The sequence below is a fragment of the Bombus bifarius genome, unplaced genomic scaffold (genome assembly GCF_011952205.1).
Source record: "Bombus bifarius isolate JDL3187 unplaced genomic scaffold, Bbif_JDL3187 scf7180000008014, whole genome shotgun sequence".
Taxonomy (NCBI): Eukaryota; Metazoa; Arthropoda; class Insecta; order Hymenoptera; family Apidae; genus Bombus; species Bombus bifarius.
Genome location: NW_022884390.1, coordinates 848,822 through 872,853, shown reverse-complemented (window position 1 = coordinate 872,853; position 24,032 = coordinate 848,822). Strand labels below are relative to the sequence as shown.

Here is a 24,032-nt window from a genome sequence, read left to right as displayed (position 1 = left end):
TATTCCGTACACGGCACACTGTCCCGCAGGACACGTGAATCGACGCTTTCACGAAATGTGTAACGCGCCGCTCTAACCAACTCGAGAGGATCTCCCTTTCGGTTTCCCTGGCCGACGAGGCGCACGGCCGCGCGAATTTTCCACCACAGTTTTAACGACGATTCCTTTCGTGCGCGCGGGTAACGCCGCGTCTTCTTTCCGGCCGCAACTTCCAGAACGAGTGACGCAAGTGAAGTGACACACAGTCGATAGATCGCACGGTCGAGAACCGTCCCGCAGAAAGAATCTCCCCCAAACGGTCGCTATTTACCGCTTCTTACACCCGTGTTTCCGCTTCTGGGCTTGCGACCTTTCGATTCTACCGTCGAAACCAGTTCACGTAAGTGAGGCGAATGCTTTTTACCGAAACTTTGTATCTTCGCGCGGACGCTTCTTTTTGTCGCTACGTTCGAATCGAAGGGAGAAGCGAACGAATCGGTTAAGAGATCGCGCTGTTACGCTGTCGGAATGTTTAAGGATTTGCGACTGTACTTGGCGAAGTTTCGTGACAGTGACTCGATTGCTTTTTATCAAAATGTTTCTTCGTCCAGGATTTTCTTCCAACTTCCTAAGAGATCGTGTAATAGCTATTTCATACGTTTGCTTTTGCGATCTTCGCGAATTATACACATAGCGAAATTCGATACGAGTGACGCGTATATAAAATTATTTTCAATAATCGTTGCTTCTCGCTTCTTACCGATATGTTTCATATCGTACGCTCTTCTCGTTCTCTATTTTACATTAGAATTATTTTGAGAAAGGAAACGATATCGCGAGATCGAACGATAGTCGTTCGATACACCGTCGGTTCTTTAGATTTTCCAATTACTCGGCCAAATTTCCTGCGAGTGGTGCCGATTGCTTTTTATCGAAACACGGTATTTTCCTATCGAAACCTCTCGAAAAAGGAGCCAGGAAAGAAGAAAAAGAAGTTGAAAAGTCGAGTAATAGTTATCTGATACATCGTCGATTCTTTGGATCTTGCAATTACGTGGTCAAATTTAATTCGAGCGACGAGATCGCTTTTTTTCAAACGTCTATCTGTGCACGTATCCTTCAATTATTTTTCCAGCCTGTTTCGTAAAAGCAAGAGAAGAGTAGCGCATTATCGGCAGATCAAACGATTGCTATTTGATACACTGTCGGTTCTTAAGATTTTGTCGTTACGTTGCTACATGAAATAACGATGATCTCGACGTATAACTGCGCATTGTAGTCGACTCTATGATCAGTAACATTTCTCATAAACACACATTCCGCTATTTTTTAATAATGTTTGGAGAAAACACGATATTTCCCAACCGATACACTTAGCAGTGTTCATAGTTCTAACTGGAAAATCACATGGGACATGTGTAACGTGCGTTACGAATATTAAAGGTTTTTAATTCATATTCATTATGTCATGTCTAATTCTATTTAAATACGTGGCTACGTGTGTATCGTTATATTATATAATCGATACATGGACATTTGACTGTCTAAGTATATTTATTCGAACAACTTGTGAAAGAATACCATGCATTTACGAATATTCAGGTTTCACAAATTTCAACGTAACGCCTCCCAACAAGATCTCATCGATTAATCGTCCGCTTTGATACAACAATATCGAGATTACCAAACAGGTATTTTGTTCTTAAATATTCGTGTAAAAGTTAAACCGCGAATATATTTGTTCGCGTGGAACAGAGCTCCTTAATGAGGTGTATCAAAGAAATTGATCTTTAAATAACTATCAATCTGAAGATATTATAATTTTGCCCAGTTCAGTCATTAGAATACTATCTTTTTTGTAATTTTCAAATTCAAAGTATTGATAATTGACGTTCGTAAAAATTTCGTCTCGAACGAAACTCGATGTGATTTGATCAAAATTGTAATAACAAAAAATTGGAACTACTTGATATCGTATGAAATAATTGAAAAAAATTATTCGTCGAATATCCTTCAACTATAATTATCGCACTAAGTAACGTTGAAAGCAACAGAACGCCAAAAGTGGAATTATTCGAAACACAAAACGCGTCGATTCAACGACTGTCTAGTTTAAATGTTCGCCTCTCGGTTCTAGAAAATTTCTAACGAGAACAGAAGCTTCTTAACGCAACGATAGTTCAGTGTTTTGATAGACGAAACACGAGAACGGATTACTATTTCGATATCGTTTACTCGAGGTTAAAAGATGAAAATCGTCGTAGCATGTTCATGACGTGTGCTTGAAACAAAAACAAGTATTCAAGACATGCATGCATTTATTACGCGAAATGCAAAAACGTAAATACAACGAGAACGAAATGTCGCGGCGGTGTATCATTGAGCATGCAAGAAAATGAGCGTCGCGGAATCGTAGACCGGCCGTTAAAATATTTCTGACTAACAAAGGAATAAAATCCGCGAATCTTTGAAAGAAAAGGTCCTTACAATTACCTAAAGTAGTCGTGCTGTCTCTTTCTCTTGAAGCAGATGTCTCCCGCGAGCGTTAAACTTGTGCATTAAATATGCGCATATTAAACACGCGCAAAGTTCTCTATCGCTGAAATTTCAAGATAATTCGCAAAGTTTTCGCCAAATACCAGAGTACGAACTACCTGGCAATTTTTTGCAAAATTTCTCGAAATCCTAGAATTTTTCAACGATACTAAGCACGCGTTAAAAAATACCCACGCAAAATAACGGGAACCGAGTAAAATCCAATAAATCAGGTAGCAGCGAGCTTTCAAGAAAATGTGTGGTATTTGAATCCGAGTGGTGTAAATTATAATAAATTACACTGTATAATAAATTATCTTACGCGGGGAAATTTCTTCTTTATCCGAAATTCCAAAGAGTCGCGAAACCAATGAAATTGTTTTTTTTTAAACGTATTAAAGTCCTAGAATTTGTTCGTAACGCTATACGTTGGAACGACGTAGAGAAGAAAATCTGCAGAAAATTGCCAATGTGTATTTCCATCGAATGGTACACGCATAAACGATCCTACGCGTGAAAATTTCTTTTCCATCGAAAGCCGTAAGAAGCCTCGGATAAAAGTTGGACCGATCGTAGTCGGCGTTCACAACAGAAATTGCTCGTTAAAGTAAAATCATTAATAGGGAGGGTGTTTATTTCAGGATATTTTTCTAGTGACTCCGCGGTCCTCCGCTAGTCCATCATATAAATAGAAGTTGCAGATGCGGTTGCCAGATATGTGTGCTTCCATTGATCGTTCGAAATTTATCGCGAGAAAAAGAAAGAAAGAAAGAAAGAGAGAGAGAAAGAGAGTATCGATGGTATTACGAAATTCGAGCGATATAGTTTTGCATCGTGAACGGTATAATTTCATCGGCAAATAATCGAAACGCGAGTGAAATTTTGATCTTTGGTAATAAAACTAGTCTTGAACGTTTCGCATTGGTGACGTTGTTTTTCAATTTCGTCCACTTTTCCAATAATCTGTAGGATAATGTACGATAATTGACAATTTCTTTGAATTCCACGGTGCTGTGATTTGCTCGTTAAGATCGACTGGACCTGAACGATCGTAAGTAATTTTTCGAACAGACGGTTTTTGGGGAAAGACGTTCTTTCCTTTTTTACGTAACGTTGACGAAAGATCGGAGTAGAAGAAATTTGAGAGCAGAAGAGAAATGGTCCCTTAGAGTTAATAGGAATGAAAGTAGGCGTTGGAAAAGCTCGATAGCTGTTGTTATTTATAAAAGCACATTCAACGAGGGATTGATGAAATTTTGAAGAATTTAATTTAATCGAATTATTTTCCACGAAATCTTCTAAATCGGGAACAATTAGCACATATTCTTTAACAAAGTATTAAGGTTAGAAGCGGCATTTTAAAATTCGAAATGTTTCTAAGCATCTTTTCTTCTATTTTGAAAAGTCAGTTATTAAAGTCATAAATAGCTATGTTGCTGTGAATGTCGAAATGAAAATGAACATTTTTCTAATTATCGGTGGCATTAACGACCCTTGCTGATTTTTTAATAGGTCAACGTGACCCAATTGATCCTTTGGTTCGTCTCCAATGTTAACAGAATAAATATTAAGCGTGAATATTTCTCAGCTGGTTTCGTGGAAACACGTAATTGCATGGGACGAGTTAAATTAGTAGATAATGTAATAACTGTATATTTTTGGAAATTGCGTAATATCGTCTCTACGATCTAGAACCGCGACGTTTGATCATACGTCGTTATTTATGCTAACATTGAAATCGTTTCGTTTTCTGTACGCGCACAATGTAAAACTCGCCTGTTCATTTAATTATTGCAAAGCAAAATCTCTACAAATTCCATCGTAATTATTTCGCGAGAAATAACTCGCAGCACAAAGGTTTAACGAAATGCTAAAAATTTAACTGCGATTGAAAGTTAAAGTGATCGACCGATGAAGTTTAAACGCAATTAAAATTGAAATAACACGCGAAAGTAAAATTCCGAAGCAAATTCGATTATTTTCTAAATTTACCGAAACGATAAAACTTTTAACACTACGTGTTGTCGTTAAAAATGTCAGACGCTGTAAATCGTAGCTCAACGAAATAACACGTGGAATACGATAAAAAAAAAAAAGAAAAAGAAAAAAGAAATAATTTACACGAAATAGAATTACCATATAAACAGTGACCAATAACAAAATAAAAAAGTAAATATTAAAAATACGATGATCGATAAAGTAATTACTCAAAGTCAAACTTCTCCTTTTTTATTTATTTATCGCAACTTGAAAATTCGTCCGATCGACGTTCGGTAAATTCTGCCACGCTAGGAAAAGTAAAAGCGATCGCTGAAAAATCGTGCAGCTACGCTCGGCCACAAAGGAAGGTGGACTCTCGTTTTTCATCCGCGGGCGAACCTATCCGCGTATATCCATCGGTAAAGGTGCATACGTGAGCGAAATTGTGAACGGTCTAATAATAACCAGGCTCTTACTTATATGGACGCTTGATTTTAATTCAAGCTAAACCGTCGGCCAGACCTCGTCCTTTGGTGCGCGGGGTCAGTGATCATCATAATCGAAAAACGCGAGGAGCATCCGAAAGCGGTCAAAATCGTCCCGCGTATCGCTCGGGAAATATCGTTCCAACGCGAATTCCTTGATCTTCAGTTATTTTCGTCGGTTATGGTAAAAGGACTTGGTCCAGCGACAGCAACGGGCCAGAATAAATCGCGACAAGTGAGAAGATTTCTAAAGTTTATTTTGTGCAATAAATATAAAATCCAGCTTTTTCTATTATTCGACCTGGTATCAATGCCAAGAAGCGATGTAATAAACAGTTTGCTTAACATAGTTGAGTTAAGTGAATCGGATTGCGTCGGATATTTGCATACAGCTGGCTCGCGAAAGTATTCCCAACTCGCTCTTCCAAACTTTTTATATTTCTTCCTGATTTATCATCGCTTCGGTCCTTTCTTTCCGGATTAGAAATTTTTTACATTTGGATTGCATAGTTTTTTTTTTTTAATTTTTTAACCGTATTATTGGTCTCATGTCAACGTACGAAACGATATAAAAATTTCCGTGTTATCGAATCGACATATTGACCGGTCAATCGAGAGTAATAATTTTAAAAGTTAAAAATAAATTACTTAATTACTTAAAAATAAATTTAGACATACTATATTACTATGACGAATATAAAATAGCATTACCATTCGTATCTTTGACGGCTCATCGACTTAAGCATCCAATGATTAACACGATTCCGATAAGTTTTAAATGTACGATCTTTTCAATGAAATATAGACAGTTCGTAATATTCTGTAAGCTCTGTAAGTATCGTCTGTAATTATTGGAATCTTGAAGGAATCACACGTAACATTTATATTTATTGTAACTTTTGTGACACTTTTTTTACCTTACTACAACTACTTTGTGACATTTATATTTATATTTATATTTACTGTGTTTTATTTGCCAACAGTTGATACAAGCGAGATGAAAAATAATCTGATGGAACGAAATTTTCTAATTAAACGTAACGCGCAGTAAGATTACACAACACAATTATCTAACATATAGCGGACAAGACTGTTTGCAACGTATCTATTCTTATGACAAGGATTGGAAATCGTCTAAAAATCATTAAACGTAATTAGGCTAGAAGATCGCTTGAAATTAATTGAAATATGCGATCCTTTAGAAACTTTTTTATATACAGGGTGGTTGGTAACTGGTGGTACAAGCGGAAAGGGGGTGATTCTACGCGAAAAAAGAAGTCGAAAATATAGAATAAAAATTTTTTTTTTTTAATTTTTCCATTGAGACCGTTATAACGTACCGCACGCGTACCGAGCGAAAATTCAAAGTCGATTTTCTCGAAAACAAAGCCTCGAACGAAAAATTTGTATTTCGACTTCCTTTTTCGCGTAGAATCACCCCCTTTCCGCTTGTACCACCAGTTACCAACCACCCTGTACAAAACATTTTCATTCAAATATAAAGTTCACTGTAACGGAACACGACCATCTCGATCATAGTCGTAATAATTGAAACGAATGTGAAATTTTATATAAACGTTAGAAGATATCTATTGGACGTACGTATTATACCTTGCAAAGACGACCAAAGTATTTGAACAGTCGGTCATTCGCTATATTAATAAGCCACGATATCTGAATGATTATCATCTTTATCATTAATTGTATTAATTGCCACGTACCAATTTCTGACCAGGTGTAAAAAAATTGGCAATAAATTTGTCGTAATTTCTATGGTTTACTATTATTTTTTAAAAATTTGTTTCAAAGTTTACAATTATACATCACGATGTTATAATGACGATGGCAGTGGCTCGTTACACTGGCAACGAAATTTCCGAATGTTTCGCGTAGTGCGCACAACGTGTTGATAAAAATTTATCGTGCTAAGTGTTCGAACACTTTTGCGAGCGGCTGTATCTATTTTCGAAACGGGATAATTAAATGTAAGTTAAGTTAAGTTTCTAAGAGCATCGCTTTTATCGAGATATCGCAAGCGATCTACTTATGCACATAGTCATCGACAGTTATCTGACAAGTGTATCTGATAGAACGGTAGAAAGTCGAAATGAAACCATAGAACAGATATCGCTATGATAATAATTCAGTTGCACAAAAGATATTTGGGTAATTTCATGAATCGAAATGTGGAGGATAATTTACACTATCTTCTTGGAGGAAGCAAATTCTGGAAACAAATCTTTCGGTTTTTCACACGTCGAATATTAATCGTATTAAATGTACGTAATAAAATTGAAAATTGGAAATTAATTTGAAACGTGTAGGGTATTATGATATACTGTATATGCAGATATATTGTATATATAACAATATCATTAGTTAAATATAAATCAGAATACGTATTATTACATTCCGCACTTCAGAGATCTCGTTTGTTGTTAAATTATTTTGTTGTCGTTGCGTTAAGTTGCAAGAAGCTTATGGTTTTAGGAAATTTAAGAAATTTTCTAAACTTAATGTCATGTATGTATCATGTATTTGACATATCATTGATAACTCTATGATCAACTGGTTTTCTATCGTTACAACTAAAATACACATTAATTCGTCACAATTAAAATACACAATAAAGCGGAGAATAAAAATTTAAGAAGTAATTTAAGAAATACGAAATTTACGCTGATATCGAGGTATTTTCTTTCTCAATAATAAAGTATTTTCTAACATTTCCTCTAGTTTTCGTTTTACGGTGCATCACCGAGGCACGAGATTGATTATTATCGGATTCAATTGTAACGTTACAACTGTACGCGACACAAAGTTAACTTCTTACAACTTTTACGATTTTGTTGCCCCCATGTGATCTTTCCTTTTACAAATATATCGTTCTTTGTTTCAACGTGTCTTCGTTCTCGGATTTCTGCTTCTTTCTGTACACGGTGCATCGACTATTTTAAGAAGATTAAGTTGAAACATTTGAAATGTAAAGCATTTCGGAAATAAATCAAATGCACTCCGCTCATATCTGACAAGCATTTCATTTTAATTCCATGCTGAATCATTATACAGATGTAAAGTGGTGAAATATTACGAGCTTTGTGTCATAAATCTTGCATGGCCCATTCGCAGAAGACTCTTCGTCTTCGGATGAAAAATATTTTACGGGCAGCCACTTCAAACTTTATATTGTATCCTATCTATATTATGTTACATCCGTAGCGATCAATATAACAATTGATCGATATTTTACGTCAACAGTTTGACTAATCATCGTATCGGCTTTCACGATCATAATCGATCTTTTCGTTTTTAAGAAAACGGCGTGGTGCGGATCGGCGCTTACCTCGGATAATCGAAAATTCGGATAAAATGTTGTGCTTCTATTATTTTGTTCTACTACTACAAAATGGACCATACATGATGTAGTGAAACAATATGAAACATAAAATGTTGTGCTTCTATTAGTTTGTTCTACTTCTATAAAATGGACCATACATGATTCAGTGAAATAGTATAAAACATAAAATGTTGTGTTTCTATTATTTTGTTCTATTATTACAAAATGGACCTACATGATTCAATGAAATAATACAAAACATAAAATGTTCTACTTCTATTATTTTGTTCTATTACTACACAAAGGATCCTACACAATTCAATAAGATAATATAAAACAAAAAATTTTGTGTTTCTATTGTTTTGTTCTACTACTACAGAATGGACCACACATGATTCAATAAGATAATATAAAGCATAAAATGTTGTACTTCTATTACTTTGTTCTATTATTATAAAATGGACCATACATGATTCAGTGAAATAATATAAAACAAAAAATGTTGTGCTTCTATTACTTTGTTCTACTATTATAAAATGGACCACACATGATTCAATGAAATAATATAAAACATAAAATGTTGTGCTTCTATTATGTTGTTCTATTATTATAAAATGGACCATACATGATGTAGTGAAATAATATGAAACATAAGATGTTGTGCTTCTATTATTTTGTTCTACTACTACAAAATGGACCTACATGATTCAATGAAATAATACAAAACATAAAATGTTCTACTTCTATTATTTTGTTCTATTACTACACAAAGGATCCTACACAATTCAATAAGATAATATAAAACAAAAAATGTTGTGTTTCTATTGTTTTGTTCTACTACTACAGAATGGACCACACAAGATTCAGTGAAATAACATAAAATATAAAATGTTGTGTTTCTATTATTTTGTTCTATTATTACAAAATGTACCTACATGATTCAATGAAATAATATAAAACATAAAATGTTGTGCTTCTATTATGTTGTTCTATTATTATAAAATGGACCATACATGATGTAGTGAAATAATATGAAACATAAAATGTTGTGCTTCTATTACTTCGTTCTACTATTATAAAATGGACCACACATGATTCAATAAAATAATATAAAACACAGAATGTTGTGCATCCATTATTTCCATATAAAACGAAAAGAACTTTCGTGGCAATTTAATATTGTACTATTTATCGTGCCACTAATAACAAGTTTCCAACTTGTACTTCGTTACATCGAATAGTAAGCATCGTTCGTAACAGAAATTGGCGAATTACAAGATAAATCGTATAACTTGACTGGAAATCCAATTTTATCCCATCATTTGATGTTAACGGAAAGATCGATGCGTAGAAAATGAAATAAGAACCTCAAGCTATCAAACTCTTCGTTTTTTTTACATTCTCTATACTTTTTCTTCTTCTTCTGTTTATAGTAGGAAACGAGTGAAAATTAGCGAAGATGTACGGCCTAATTCTGGAAAACATGTCCGAGTACATACGACAGGTGTACGGGGAAGATAGATGGGAGGAGATCCGACGACAAGCATCCGTAGATCAACCTAGTTTCAGCGTTCATCAGGTCTACCCTGAGAACCTTATACCGAGATTAGCGAAGAAGGCTATTCACGTATGTGTTTGTTAATTTCGTTGCGCAAGTGCATGATTAATGATCGATTGTAAAAGGAACACATGACTTACAGTAGTCGGAGACAAAAATAAGTGGACATTTAGTGGAAGTAGGTATCGATGAAGTTTAATCAGACTAATACTAATGCTATGTACTTAATACTTGTGCTAGGTACTTAAGTTATTTCCATATATGTATATCGTTATAGTCAGTGTTGGTCAAGGTCCTATTTACCAATTAAATAATAAATAACATAATGAAACAATATTTTAATCTCGAATAAGATTTCTTATTTAAACAAAAGTCGTTTGAACGACGCCAGAGATAATTTATTGTTTTATCTTATTTTTCATTTGGATTTAAATTGGAAACAAACGATAATACGTAAATAAATGTTCTTTCTTGTACAATGAAAAGAAGATGAAATCAACATGGCTATTTTTCGATGGTCAAGTTCACATTTGCTTTTCAAAACTACTCGCTTTTCGAACAAGTTGTTCGCAAGACTATTTTATCTCGGCATATTCAGCATAGTTAATGAATATCATTAAGACTAAAAGTTTTCATTTAAGAGACACACATCGGTGAGACACGCGTTGTTTAAAAGAACAAACTTGAAGAAAAGAACACGTGCAAATAAAAAGTTTCGTCGAAAGAAAAATGCTTCCCTTGAAGCCATTCGACTTTTATCCGATACATTTTCCGATATAATTAACCAGTTAGCTGTTTCGACTTCTTTGAAAACTCTGCAAAACCTGTACCTAAAATATGTCGCAAAAGCTAAGCGATGACGAGTATACTCGTCAAACACAGAGTACGCGTGGCTGTTATAACATGGAATTAAGAATTAAGAATTGTAATAAAACGACTGTTTTTTAATTTTACTACTGAATTACAGGGCTCGCTACAACACGAAACATTGCCGTTTCTTCGTGACGAGTATACTCGTCGAAAACAGCTAATCGGTTATAATAATATCGAGAACATTTCAGTTTAAACTCTTAGGTGACTCACTCTGCACATAGGCAGCTTGAAAGAGTACACAGACCACTTTCTTTCTACGTTTCCTCGCTAATGTTACGTTTACGTGACTATCACGTGCTATTTCACTGTCTGGTTTTTTAATGGGTTAATTAGAAAAGCTTTACTCTACCTTATCACTTACGTACCTTTATACTGTATACCCTGTGTATTGATATCGTTTAATTCAATCGAATACATTTCTAACTTGTACTGCAGGTACTTGGCGTAACGGAAAAAGAATTTTTCGATCAGATGGGTGTACACTTCGTAGGATTCGTTGGCCAGTACGGTTATGATCGTGTGCTTTCAGTACTTGGGCGTCACGTAAGAGATTTCCTTAATGGATTGGACAATTTACACGAATATCTGAAATTCTCCTACCCTAGGATGAGAGCGCCTTCGTTTATTTGCGAGAACGAGACGCGGCAAGGTAAAAAACTTCCAAATGAATCGCATGTACCGTGAAATTACGCGATTCGTCATTTCACACGATCATCTCAGAAAGCAAAACGATCAATCGCATTTCTTATAATAAGCTTTGCGACGTCATTGGTCCAGCTAGAACGAAGAACGTTTAATTCCATAAAGACGAACCACTCGTTTCCGCAAGTTTACAAAAAATAGCGCTTTTAACGTCAAGAAGTAATTTTTGCCCAATTTTCAATTTTCCGAGTCGATCGGCGTGACCCTTGCGAGTGTGTAGATTTTACATTTTTACCAGCGAAAGAACAAAGCAGCATCGAGCACGCGTCTATTAGCCAAAAAGTACTTCTTTCATCATCAACTGTCATCCTCGTTACTCCCAGTCTCACTGGTCTATAATTACGAAGCGTTAAAATAGAAAAAACAGACTATTCGTAATATCATCGGCTAAGAATAGAATTCGTGGTCTACATTTACTTTCATTACGTGCATTGCAGGCCTGACCCTCCATTACAGGAGCAAACGACGCGGATTCGTTTATTACACGATGGGTCAGATAAGAGAGGTGGCCCGACACTTTTATCACAAGGAATTACAGATCGAGCTGGTGCGCGAGGAGATTCTATTCGACACCGTGCACGTCACTTTTCAGCTCACCTTTGATAACAGAGCTTTTACCCAAGCCTCGTTGACTATGACACGCGAGGAGAAGCATTTGCCAATAGGAGCCTCCGTCTTGTTTGAAATATTTCCTTTTTGTATCGTTTTCGGGTATGTTGCAGCAAGTTTATTTACATTTTCGTTCATAGAATATCAAGAAAACCGAATAACAAACCGTGAAGTTCCGAGGAATCTTGTTACAAACTCTTAGGCTCGCTGTCCACGAACGTCAGCGGAACGTCGTGTCCATCAGAGTCGCTTCGTAGACGCGCAAGACATTTGGTCTGCTGGACGATCCATCTAGGACACATTTTGTCGCGTTATTAAAATGTCACGCTTTCGTCCTCGATCGCTACGTTCTTTATAGTTGCAACGTGTTACCGGCGATGTCATAGCCGAATTTATGTTCTTTCACTTTGCAGGAACACGGCGGATCGACGCTGCCTTCGTCCTCGTTTCTTGCGCCGATCAGGCGAGCACGAGGGCATCGTTCGTTCGTCGTGTTCCGCCAAACTGAAACCACGTAAATTCGGCTCAATTCGATGACAGATGCACGTCCGACAGATGTCTTCAGCTGATCAATAACATCGGCGATACTTCGAGGTTCTCGACGAAAATCCAATTTGTCAATAAATAATGAGGATATTGTACGGACGATACAGGTTGATCCTGTAGCGGCACTCGACAGCAAACTTTCCAACGGATTGCTACACAAAGACCCTATCCTCGGCCAGACGACGGCAGAGCTGTGGTTTGCGCGACTGGTTACGAACGTTCAAGACCAGGTTTGAATCCCGGCGCTCACAGTCCGGGCTTTTACGCGATTTCTAACTGAGAAGAAGGCAACCCGGATGAAGACAAAATCTCGTACACCAGCAGCAGTGCCTATCACGACCTATCCACCTCGATCCTTTTACTTGAGAACCTCGAAACGTTGGCAAAATTCACAGTCTAAGATCATACGAATGCGCGACCCTTCGTGGACAGCGGCCTTTAGATTACTTTGCTTGGGACATTGGAACATAAAGAATCTACATATTCCACGGTTGATCAGCTAGTTTGCAACTGGCTGGTACAGCATCGGTGACGTGTCTAGACGAAGCTGTGTTGCAACGCTGACGACACGTCAAGCAATTTGTTCTTCTCGAAAACTGTCGGATTATTTCATTTGGAACATTGGAATATAAAGAATGCACATGTTCCGTTGCAAGTAGCTGATACAGCATCGGTGCGTGTCTAGAGGTCACCGATGAAGCTAGTTGCGATGCTGGCAATGCAGAAACGTCTCGGTCAGAAAATCTCAAGACTGTCATCGTTTATAAATAATACAATAAAACATTTTCCTTATCCTGGTGAAGCTTCTATCTTTACCAATGATATTTATTTATCTTTTTATCGATCGATCCGCGTGTACAGCGCGTAATTAAGCTTTCGTTTTTAGATCAGACATGATCGTAAGGAGTATCGGAAATTCCTTGATGGTAATATTACCCGATCTAGTTGGCAAAAAGATTACACACTTCTTCGACCTTGTCAGGCCACTCATTGCATTCAAATTTCACTCGGTACGTATATTTTTAAAAAATGTTCTATTTTTCTCACCTCTCTGCTCATTCTGTACTGTGCTTTTCTTTATTCCTTGATCCCTTTCAGCTTTCCTTTATTTTCAACTGGCAATACGAACTATCTCCCTTTGGTAATATCTTCTTACCATTATGTCATTCTTTAATCTCTCTTTTCCTCAGTTTACTTCATTGGATCTTGCCAAAATCTTGTCTTTCCTTGTTACTCCTGTTCTATGTTATAATTTACATCTATAGCTTTTATTTCTGCGTATATTTAAACCACGAACCTTTGCACATTTCTCAGCAAAATGGACATTACAAGAAAGAAATATCTTAAATTGTTATATTTAATTTGTGTTATACTTAAATCTTCGTTCAGGTCTCGTTTCTTTAATTAGGTTCATACATCGAATTAGATCGTTAAAATAAGCTACGCATATTCACGGAAATAATCGTGACCTGTTCTTTGCAGATTTTAAACAGAACGAATAATATCTTCGAGCTAGTCACCGTGGAACCAATTCTCACAGAACGGCCACCGGATCGACAGAAAAATGAAATTTTATTGAGCGACGAACTCGACTCGGTAGATGACAGAACCTTGAGATTGAAAGGTAATTTCTTTGACATTTCCATTTAACGGTTTACACTCGTAAAGATCGATTATTCTCTCACTTGATACTGTTATTTTGTTTCGTTAAAGAATTTAACACTATACCATTTGTTTATATCGTGTATCGTATATCTCGATTTTTCGTACTGTTTTAGGCTTTTACAAATATTCCACTTACAACGAGGCGAAACATTCGCTGTTACATCGAGGCTCGTTCTTTTTTGCTTAAATTAGATCGTGTATCGGTGTCCCTCGACATTATCACCTCGAACGATGGAAATATTATTTACGATAACGTATATCTATGTATATGAAATAGGTACGTGAACGGTTCTAGCGAAAGACAAGCATTTTCTTTGTAAGACTCACGGCTAAGGCGGGAAACACACGAAGCAGCGATCGATGTTCTGTCAGAAATTGTTCGATCGATTACTTCGGGCAGTCGTATATTTTCTAATTAATTTCTAATTAACCGAGCCTAATAAACTCGGTGATCGTAGCTCTTGTTATCGGGCTGTAGTTAACATACCACGTTATTGAATAATATATTGCTGCAATTTATACAAATTTACTTGCTATCGCCACGTTGTTACGTGCTTTTGTAAATATATTAATTATTCCGTTGAATTAATTAGCCTACCGACGCAAAGGGCTCTGCTAACTTTGACAACAATTTTAACTTAAAAAGTTCTACTATCTGTAAAAACTTTGCCGATTTTAAATTGATTTTACGTCGCCGTCAATTTGCGAAACAAATATGAACCTAATCAGAGTCTTTGAAATTTCTTCTCAATGTATCATCCTCGCATGACGTAATTGCAGTATAATTTGTCCATATTTTCTTTTATTTGAATTCTTGATTAAATTGACGCGTCGCCTGAAATTATGTACATGCAGAGTGTCTCGCAAGTTTATAAATCATTTTTATGCAACACGAAGAAGATAGCGGTGATTTTCTATGTTAACTGTTATGTCGACTGAGTTCGAACGACACGTATTTTGCAACGTTTTTTCTTTAATTTAATAGGCGATAGTGACAAAAAAAAAAATTTTTTTTTAGTTCTCTTACTCTATTTCCTATATTTTACGTATAGTCTGTTCCAAAGATAACGACTCTGTCTGCTTTATAATTTAGATTGTTAGTTCCGAGAAAGAACATTCGCACAATCGTAGACTGGGAAGTTTATTAAAATATTCACGTTACACATAGCCTTGTTCGTCGGCGTTAAGACACGCGAAATAATGAGAAGAACCATTAGCAAATTATCGATACTAGAATTATTATCTCGTTTGAAACACCGAGGCCGTAAAACACCCATATGCTCAAGAAAAGAGAAAATCATCGTCGACTATGGCGATCGTTCTAATTCCGAAAAATGTTACCCAGAAATGTTTCTATAAATGAATCTTGCACACGCTTTTGGAACAGACTACGTACGTATCAAAAGTGCAATACATAGACATTGCTATTTAATGGAAGCTTCTAGTTTGCAATTTAAAAATCATCGATTTAGAGAAAAAAGAACGCATATTGTCGAGTAACACGTATAGTTTAAAATATTTTCCGAATTCGAACGTGTAAACGTTTCGAGCGATTTAATTCGAAACGAATACAGTGAACCGCGTGTTTCGCGTTCGTAAAATACGAGACAACGTAAGAACGCGATAGACACAAAGCAATCTCATCGTTTCAACATTGATTGTTTGAACCTTTGTAACAAATATCCACGACGTTCATTAGGTCAGATGATATACATGGATAACTGGAAGATGATGATGTATCTTGGTACGCCCGTTATGCCAGATTTGAATTCCCTGATCGCAACGGGTCTCTACATTAATGATCTATCGATGCATGACTTTAGCAGGTATCAGTGCATTTCTTTATTACTTCTGCCTTCCTAAGTTGCCCTAATGTACATGTTGTTTCGTTTAAATTCGGAGAAAATTTTATCGAGGTATCGTTACGTATCATTTTTTTTTTCTTTTGTTATAATCTGCGTACGAGCAATCTATCATACAATAAATTGACATGGATATTATCGATATTATTTAACTTACGTCGTTAAATTTGTATGGTAGATGTATAAAGCGACGTCCCTTTATTTTGTGTATTTTTATTTGCTGTACAATAATTTCATGGTTGGGTTCACTGGATCATTGGGATGATTGTTCAGCCGTTGTTGATGCAATCTGTTATTTACTTGTTGCTAACACATCTATTTATATGCTTTTGTAGTATCGTTACACTCTCACTTTTATTTGTTAAATTTGTATTACCTATTTTCATCTTTATTTATCTATTTTTCTTCTTTCTAAATTAAATTTTTATTTACCTATTACCGTTTATTAATTATGCTTGTAACGGGCGAAAGCCTAACGCAATAAGAATAACAATAAAAGGGAAAAAGAAAAAGTAAGAGGATTAACTAGTGATTAATAAGTAAAACAATTCAACGTTGTTAAAAGGACGTAGATTATTATTTTTCCAAGGTTGAGAAATATATTAGAACAATGAACATATTATACAAATTGGAAACGAAAAATAATCTAGCAAACAAGTATTATAGTTTATTCCAGTACTATAGAGTACTTCAATTTTTTCAAATTCCACAAAAATTACAGCATCCAGAGAGGAATATTAAACAAATTTTTGGAATTCTTTCTCATAATTACGATACAAATAGCGAGAATCGATTAAAAAGAAATCACAGACGAATGTTGGTCCTTAATGGGTTAACTGTAAAACTTTAGAAAGTTTCTACTTTTCTTTTTATTTATTAAGCCCCAGAATGTTAATATTTCAGTCGTTGTTCTTAAGAAAAGGAGCGATAAACTTTTCACAATTCTTAACAAACGGCGCTTTACCAATTAACGTCGACTGAGAGACGAATTTCGTACGCGATATCCATAGAGATTTATCAGCACGATACATTGTTATACGCAATTCTAATCATAGCTACTTTTACATTTAAAATTTTCACAGTGGCGAAACGTCGTGATATTGGTTTCTTGGCAGCACTTGCACTTTGCACTTTGCACTTGCACTTGCACTTGCACTTGCACTTGCACTTTGCACTTTGCACTTGCACTTGCACTTTGCACTTTGCACTTTGCACTTGCACTTGCACTTTGCACTTTGCACTTGCACCTGCACTTGCACTTGCACTTGCACTTGCACTTGCACTTGCACTTGCACTTGCACTTGCACTTGCACTTGCACTTGCGCTTGCGCTTGCGCTTGCACTTGCACATGCACATGCACATGCACTTGCACTTGCACTTGCATTTGCACTTGCACTTGCAGTTTCAGTTTCAGTTGCAGTTGCACTTGGAGCTGCACTTGCAGTTGCACTTGGAGTTGCACTTGCACTTGCACATGCACTTGCACTTGCACATGCATATGCACTTGCACATGCACCTACACATGCACATGCATTTGCACTTGAACTTGCAGTTTCAGTTTCAGTTGCAGTTGCACTTGGAGCTGCACTTGCAGTTGCACTTGGAGTTGCACTTGCACTTGCACATGCACTTGCACTTGCACATGCATATGCACTTGCACATGCACCTACACATGCACATGCATTTGCACTTGAACTTGCAGTTTCAGTTTCAGTTGCAGTTGCACTTGGAGCTGCACTTGCAGTTGCACTTGGAGTTGCACTTGCACTTGCACATGCACTTGCACTTGCACATGCACATGCACTTGTACATGCACTTGCACTTGAACTTGCAGTTTCAGTTTCAGTTGCAGTTGCACTTGGAGTTACACTTGCAGTTGCACTTGGAGTTGCACTTGGAGTTGCACTTGCACTTGCACATGCACATGCACATGCACATGCGCTTGCACTTGCACTTTCCTTTATCTTTTGGGCAAACGTTTCGTACACATTGGAGTCTACTTCTTGAGAGCAGACTTGAAACTGCAGCGTGTACGGAACGTTAGCGCAAGGAACAAACGGAAAATTCAGGTGCGAAGTGCAAATACAAAGTGCACGTGCGAGTGCAAATACAAAATGCAAGTGCGAGTGCAAATGTGAAGCGTAAGTGCAAATACAAAGTGCGTGTGCGAGTGCTACAGTTGCTCGGTTGCTGCGAAAAACCAGTATCACGATGATTATGATGAAACAGATTGTATAGATAGAAAGCACGTGACCCTTTTGTTATAGAGATCTGATGCTTGCTGGCACTCAACAATCGGTGGAACTGAAGTTAGCTTTAGACCAGGAGCAATTGAAAAGCAAAAAGCTAGAGGAGTCTATGAGAAAGTTGGACGAGGAGATGAAACGCACGGACGAATTGCTGTATCAGATGATACCGAAACAGGTGGCAGATCGTTTGAGAAACGGCGAGAGTCCGATAGACACGTGCGAGGTAAGAGCAATGCTTTAAAACGAATCTTCGTTGTCTGTTATACGCTAATAAATCGTCTATCATCCATCGAATACCGATACTACGAAAGTATTTTTCTTTGTCATAAAGCAACCAGTTTCTCGTCATCGTCGATGTTACAAATTGTAGAATTCGAACGTCTTTATAGATTTCGCGAATCACATTTTTCATCGCGAACTTTATAACTCGTTGCAAGATGATTCGATGTACAAACGTACACGACAGTTTCGAATCTTTGAACATTTTAGCGTATTATTTTAGAAATTGTTTCTCGTCTAAAGTTATCGGTAATTATTTGCCAAATTCTTTCATTGAAACAGAAACTTTGCAATAACGCGTACAGGTAAAAGTTGTTCGGAACACCGACCTTGACAACGTATTTCAAAGTGGTTGAAATCGATCAGATCGTCCCTTTTGTAAATAATTACGAAATTATCGATTGCTACGTTTACCGAAATTACGTACCGTATCCTCTCGTTACGACTACCATTTACGCTATCGTACGTGAAAGCGATGGATGTCGAAGAAGAGTAATCATCTCTGACCGTGATTGATTAACACGTTTCACTATCATGACTATTTCAGATGTTCGACAGCGTTTCAATTTTATTCTCGGACGTAGTGACATTTACAGAGATCTGCAGCAGAATCACACCGATGGAGGTGGTGTCCATGTTGAACGCGATGTACTCCCTTTTCGACACGTTAACAGAACGGAACCGGGTGTATAAGGTATTCTTAGGTAGTAAGAGTTAGACATTTATTCGTCCTCAAAATCATTCTCTTGCTTTATTCGACAACGCGACGCACGATCATTAAAAGAAACCGCGCGTCTTTTTCAAAATTCTTTCTTAATCTTGCTGCGTTCTCCGTCATCCTCGATGCGAGTCTACTCTTCTAACGTTAAAACGTTCAAAAAAAAAAAAAAAAAATACCACCATACGTAACATTCGAGGTATCAAATATTTCAGCGGATTACGTACGAAGAAATTATCGTTGAATATTTTAGTCACACCAATTAGTAACGATTTAATTAATTATTTCGCCGGAATATCGGGAACGTTGTATTCTTAGCGAAAGAAGAGGAGATGGAAAATTTGTAGAAACTTGAGAACCAGCACGGTTAGTTTGCTTTAACCCTTTCGCTTCGAGCGCCGCTTATACGCGATGACTCCTGGGTCTGACACCCCATATATCCGACATCCAAATGATGCATATACAAGTGCTATCTGTGGTCAATAATATATTTTTTCGTTATCGGCAGAACATTTTCTGTTGATTTTATCGACATATTTTATTAATCACTTCTTAAAGTTACTCGTTGTTGGAACAACATCAAAACGTTTCACGCAATATATTTCAAACATCCAAACGATCGTATAATGTTTCATGCTAAAAAATTTATTAAATCCATTGACAGTGAGACGATATTTCATATACGGTTCTTACAAGAATTATTGTTATTTTAAGACTTAGGAAAACGTATATACAGCAACCACGCGCACTGTGCGTATCTCTGGCGAGCGTTTCCGTTCAGTGACAGTACTTAGGCGGACTGGACTGCCGAGGCGAAAGGGTCAAACGTTCGTTTCCACGTATTTCGATAGTTCTCTTCATCCAGGGTATTGAATATTTCCCGTATATTTGATGACAATCCTTGCAATTTGTTCCGCTAGGTTGAAACTATCGGCGACGCCTACATGGTGGTATCTGGTGCACCAGTGAAGGAGAACGATCACGCAGATCGTGTGTGCGATATGGCGCTCGATATGGTTGAAGCGATAACGGATCTCAAAGACCGATCCACAGGTAAATTTCCGCGGCAGGTAACTTAATTATATTTCGGATAAAATTCTGTTCGCGTTAAGAAGATCGATATATTTCGCGAAATGTTCTGAAAAATTGATTTATGTACAGATACCACGTATATTGAATTCCATTTGAAAAAGGAAAGATACGTTTCACGCTCACCGTGTATATCGTTGCTAGTAAAAGCGACATTATAGAAATATTATTAGTTATTTATATAAATTAATATTCCCTCCTACGATCTGTTCTTTCCATTCCCATAGCTTGACTCACCCTGTATAGGATTAAACGATTCTGCCGCTTACAAATTCTTTCTTCGGTTTCAAATAAGTAGAACAACGAGTCTGCTCCTCCTCCGCCCACGCTTTCGCCTCCTAACACGTCCATAATGCGCAAATACTGTCAAAATTTACTCTTGAGCCAAGAGGAAATGTTAAAGAACGCTTAGCACTGTATATAGCACTTAGCAACGGTAAAAGTATTTTTGCGAATATTTCGAAGACTTGATCATTAATTTTATTAAAAATGATTCGTTAGAAGTATCTCACTATTATATCTCATTAGGGTTAGCGGCGTGTAACGAATCTCCATTTGGATTAGCCATTGTTGTTATACAATGTGGATGATATTTATTGGTACAAATATGATTAGTGGCGATTAGATACTCGAGATGCTAATGACAATGATCTTAGGTTCAATTAACGAATCCACGGTCAACAGGGTAGCAAATGTTTTCTTTTAATGTGTTTTCTTTTAAAGTCTAAGTCGAACTTAACTTACTGGTCCACAGCAAGTAGAACTAACTTGTCCACAGTACAAGTAGAACTCAACTTGTCCACAGTACAAGTAGAACTAACTTGTCCACAGTACAAGTAGAACTCAACTTACTTGTCCACAGTACAAGTAGAACTCAACTAACTTGTCCACAGTACAAGTAGAACTAACTTGTCCACAGTACAAGTAGAACTAACTTGACCACAGTACAAGTAGAACTCAACTTACTTGTTCACAGTACAAGTAAAACTCAACTTACTTGTCCACAGTACAAGTAGAACTCAACTTACTTGTCCACAATACAAGTTGAACTCAACTAACTTGTCCACAGTACAAGTAGAACTAACTTGACCACAGTACAAGTAGAACTCAACTTACTTGTCCACAGTACAAGTAGAACTCAACTAACTTGTCCACAGTGCAAGTAGAACTCAACTTGTCCACAGTACAAGTAGAACTCAACTTACTTGTCCACAGTACAAGTAGAACTCAACTAACTTGTCCACAGTACAAGTAGAACTCAACTTGTCCACAGTACAAGTAGAACTAACTTGACCACAGTACAAGTAGAACTCATCTTACTTGTTCACAGTACAAGTAAAACTCAACTTACTTGTCCACAGTACAAGTAGAACTCAACTTACTTATCCACAGTACAAGTAGAACTCAACTAACTTGTCCACAGTACAAGTAGAACTAACTTGACCACAGTACAAGTAGAACTCAACTTACTTGTCCACAGTACAAGTAGAACTCAACTAACTTGTCCACAGTGCAAGTAGAACTCAACTTGTCCACAGTACAAGTAGAACTCAACTGAACTAACTTGTCCACAGTACAAGTAGAACTCAACTAACTTGTCCACAGTACAAGTAGAACTCAACTAACTTGTCCACAGTATAAGTAGAACTCAACTAACTCTCTTTGTCCAAGTCGAACTGCATTTATATACTCTTCTCCGTATCTTTCTGTACCCCTCGGGTCAACTATATTTTTAAGGAGTGCTATACAATTACTCCGTAACTCTGTTAGGTAAAAACGTCCATTCCGTGACTGTGGCTACGTTCAGCGATCTGCTGTGTCACTTCGAATCCAAACCTATTATCATAAATGCCGGGCACACATAATCGGATTAAATCATAAACAACTACTTCTAAGTTTTATTATTTAAGCACAGTCATAATGAAAAGTCCAGACTAAAGTATTGGGGGTCTTCTTAAAAATTTCAAAAGAAAGGCGCCGATATCCTTTCATCTTCGACATATATTAGCTTGTCCTAAAAGTTAATTTCGCTTTAGAAGGAAATAGCAGACGCACAACATTTTCCAATAACAACAAAATGGATCGTAATTCAATAAAATGATATAAAGCAAAAACCATTGCGTGTCTATTATTTGCTTACGAAACGAAAGAAACTTTTGGGACAACCTAATGTACAGGGAAAAAATGATTCATAACGACGATATCGACGACATACTTTAAAGTCGTTGAAATCACACGTGGCTCCTTCGTCCTGCGTATTCATCTCCTCTCTTCTTTTCGTTTCTTTCTTTCTAGCGATTGTAACACTCTTGTAATTTCTTACTTCAGGTCTTCATCTTCAAATACGAGTCGGTATTCATAGCGGTGCTGTGGTGGCCGGTATAGTCGGCTTGAAAATGCCACGATATTGTTTGTTCGGCGATTCGGTGAACACGGCATCTCGTATGGAGGCAACCAGCCAGGCAATGCAAATACACATATCAGAATCCACGCGAGAACTATTGTCACCGTCGTATAAAGTTAAAGAACGAGGGGAGATAGAAGTGAAGGGTAAAGGTATGAAATTAGCATTATGAGATATATTGACTTGGCAACTAAGTGATTGCAGATTTTGTCAATACCACCTAATGGGAAAATCCGCAATCACTTAGTTGCCAATCCAATATTACAAATATCGTCAAGATCCAACGAAATGGTGGAAAAAGGTGGCTTCGAAACGACTCCAAACGTGCAGCATTACAGAATATCGCGTGTATTTCAGGTACGATGAAGACTTACTGGTTAGAAAAAAGGGAGCATAGATCGTCATCGACGAAAGGAATTACCATTCAAGAACCGACACAGTGGAACACGAGAAACACCGAGAAGAGAGTATCCGCAGGGACGCCGGCTGCTTTCACGGCAGCCACCATGTACGAAAATCAAAATTGCTTGGACACGTTGTCTAGGAGAGGTTCGAATATTGTCTCGCCAACGCCTGCAGATTCGACGTTCATCCCTGAAGAAAGAAGAATTTACTCGCCTATCACGTTCCAAGACGTTGCTCGTCGATCAGTGGCAAATTCACCGACGAAGAACGCCGATTCGAAAGGTAACTAAGATTCTGAAACGATAAATCATTTCCTCGTAAACACGATTGCGCTATAGGATGCTAGAAAGAGCGCGAAGAGTCTGAAATTTCGATGGCTTGTAATTTACAAAAGCTATCCATTGGGAGATGTAAGAAGATACTCGGTAAAGATAGAACCGAGTGTTAAATTTACAGTTTCGCACGATATTTTTGTATTTCTACATTCTACCGTTCGAGTTTCGTATTTCACGTTTCCGTCTGGATTTTCATGTTTTCGAAGTTTAGGCGATGCGACAAGTTTAGGTGGTAAAAGCACAGAGAACGAGGAACACGAGACGCGCGTTCTAAGCTCGAGTTTCAGTTGAGACGTTAACTCGGTGGTTGAAAGTAGAGCCAGAAGGCGGAGGACAGTGAAAGATAAATGAAAGGGAAAGATAGAACAAGAAATTAATTAGAACGTTGTATTTGTACAAGGCAACGATCCAAAATACGCGG

At 37.1% G+C, this 24,032-nt stretch overlaps 1 protein-coding gene across 5 annotated transcripts in view; it reads left to right on the top strand.

Moving 5' to 3' along the window:
- Window positions 1-24,032, top strand: part of LOC117206932 (soluble guanylate cyclase 88E) — a 36,897-nt gene that overhangs the window by 11,714 nt on the left and 1,151 nt on the right. For 3 of the 5 annotated variants that reach the window (XM_033446637.1, XM_033446635.1, XM_033446636.1), the window contains exons 2-12: window positions 9,750-9,943; window positions 11,183-11,396; window positions 11,887-12,160; window positions 13,491-13,614; window positions 14,087-14,228; window positions 15,969-16,095; window positions 18,400-18,604; window positions 19,208-19,354; window positions 20,299-20,431; window positions 22,796-23,023; window positions 23,229-23,558. In XM_033446637.1, coding sequence (XP_033302528.1) covers window positions 9,776-9,943; window positions 11,183-11,396; window positions 11,887-12,160; window positions 13,491-13,614; window positions 14,087-14,228; window positions 15,969-16,095; window positions 18,400-18,604; window positions 19,208-19,354; window positions 20,299-20,431; window positions 22,796-23,023; window positions 23,229-23,558 — 2,092 coding nt within the window. In that variant the 5' untranslated portion in view covers window positions 9,750-9,775. Of the gene's footprint in view, window positions 1-9,749; window positions 9,944-11,182; window positions 11,397-11,886; window positions 12,161-13,490; window positions 13,615-14,086; window positions 14,229-15,968; window positions 16,096-18,399; window positions 18,605-19,207; window positions 19,355-20,298; window positions 20,432-22,795; window positions 23,024-23,228; window positions 23,559-24,032 lie in introns of those variants that run through there. The other 2 variants (XM_033446638.1, XM_033446640.1) reach the window with 2 other exon arrangements.